Source organism: Mandrillus leucophaeus, unplaced genomic scaffold (assembly GCF_000951045.1).
Source record: "Mandrillus leucophaeus isolate KB7577 unplaced genomic scaffold, Mleu.le_1.0 Scaffold46, whole genome shotgun sequence".
Taxonomy (NCBI): Eukaryota; Metazoa; Chordata; class Mammalia; order Primates; family Cercopithecidae; genus Mandrillus; species Mandrillus leucophaeus.
This window is the reverse complement of record NW_012104920.1, coordinates 2879302-2880644: the sequence shown is the minus strand read 5'-3', so window position 1 is coordinate 2880644 and position 1343 is coordinate 2879302. Positions and strand designations below refer to the sequence as shown.

At 38.3% G+C, this 1343-nt stretch overlaps 1 protein-coding gene across 1 annotated transcript; it reads left to right on the top strand.

Moving 5' to 3' along the window:
• The first annotated feature begins 246 nt into the window (after nt 1–246).
• LOC105549930 (uncharacterized protein C7orf73-like) lies at nt 247–703 on the top strand. Its single transcript, XM_011994669.1, has one exon. The coding sequence runs from the start codon at nt 280–282 to the stop codon at nt 421–423; it is 144 nt and encodes a 47-aa protein (XP_011850059.1). The 5' UTR covers nt 247–279; the 3' UTR covers nt 424–703.
• Nucleotides 704–1343: the final 640 nt, after the last annotated feature.

Sequence of the window (1343 nt, the reverse complement as noted above, 5' to 3'; positions counted from 1 at the left end):
CTGATGCCAACAGTGAGATAAGTCATATGGCAGGATTCTCTGACAGGGATTTGAAAGCAGCCATCACAAAGATCTGTCAATGGTAAATTACAAATTCTCTTGAAACAAATGAGAAACCAAAAAAAAAAAAAAAATCTCAGTTTTAAAAAGTTACTTAAGAAACAACCAAAAGGAAATTATAGAACTGAAAAATACAATAAGAAATATTTTCTGAGGCTCGGACTGGCCCGCGGAGCTGCAGCAGTCCCTTGAGCCCTCCTCGCCCTCCCCACCGACATCATGCTCCAGTTCCTGCTTGGATTTACACTGGGCAACGTGGTTGGAATGTATCTGACTCAGAACTATGACACACCAAACCTGCCTAAAAAACTTGAAGAAATTAAAAAGGACTTGGATGCCAAGAAGAAACCCCCTAGAGCATGAGACTGCCTCCAGCACTGCCTTCGGGAAACACTGATTCTACTGCTCTTGAGGGCCTCCTTTACCATCTGAACCAAAAGCTTTTGTTTTTGTCTCCAGCCTCAGCAATTCTCTTCTTTGCTAGACCCTGTGTTTTTTGCTTTAGAGCAAGCAAAATGGGGCCCCAATTTGAGAACTACCCTACATTTCCAACATGCTCACCTCTTCCCATATTCCCTTTCCAACTGCATGGGAGGTTCTAAGACTGGAATTGTGGTGCTAGATTAGTAAACCTGACTTTTAATGGGGAAAAAAAAAAAAGAAAGAAAGAAATATTTGCTGTATGGCCTTAGAAAGTTGAATGTGGATGACAGAGGATATAGTCAGTGAACTTGAGGAGAGATAAATAGAATTCACTCAATCTAAACAACAGGTTACAAGCTAGATGAAAAAACAATAAACAGAGCCTCAGAGACTCATATGACAATAACAAAAGATTATCAGACGTCAACATTTGTATTATGAGAGTCCCAGAAGAGAAGGAAAAGAGTGAAGAAATAATGAAGATTATTTGAAGAAATAATGGCTGAAAGCTCCCCAAATTTGGCAAAAGATGCAGACTTTCTAGTTTAAGAAGCTGAATGAAACCCAAATAAGATAAACCCCCAAGGAAGTAAAAAACATCATAATTAAACTTCTGAAAAGTAGAGACAAAGAGAACTAATCTTGAAAGGAGCCAGAAAGAAATGATGTATTACTTACAAGAAAATACCAATTTAAATGACAGCAGATTTCTCATCTGAAACCGTGGAGGCCAGAGAGAGTGGCACAAAATTCTCAATAGTAAAAAGAAAGAACTGTCAACTGCAAATTCTATATCTGGTGAAACGATTCTTCAGGAATGAAGGGGAAATAAAGACGTTCTTAGACAAAGAAAAACAAAA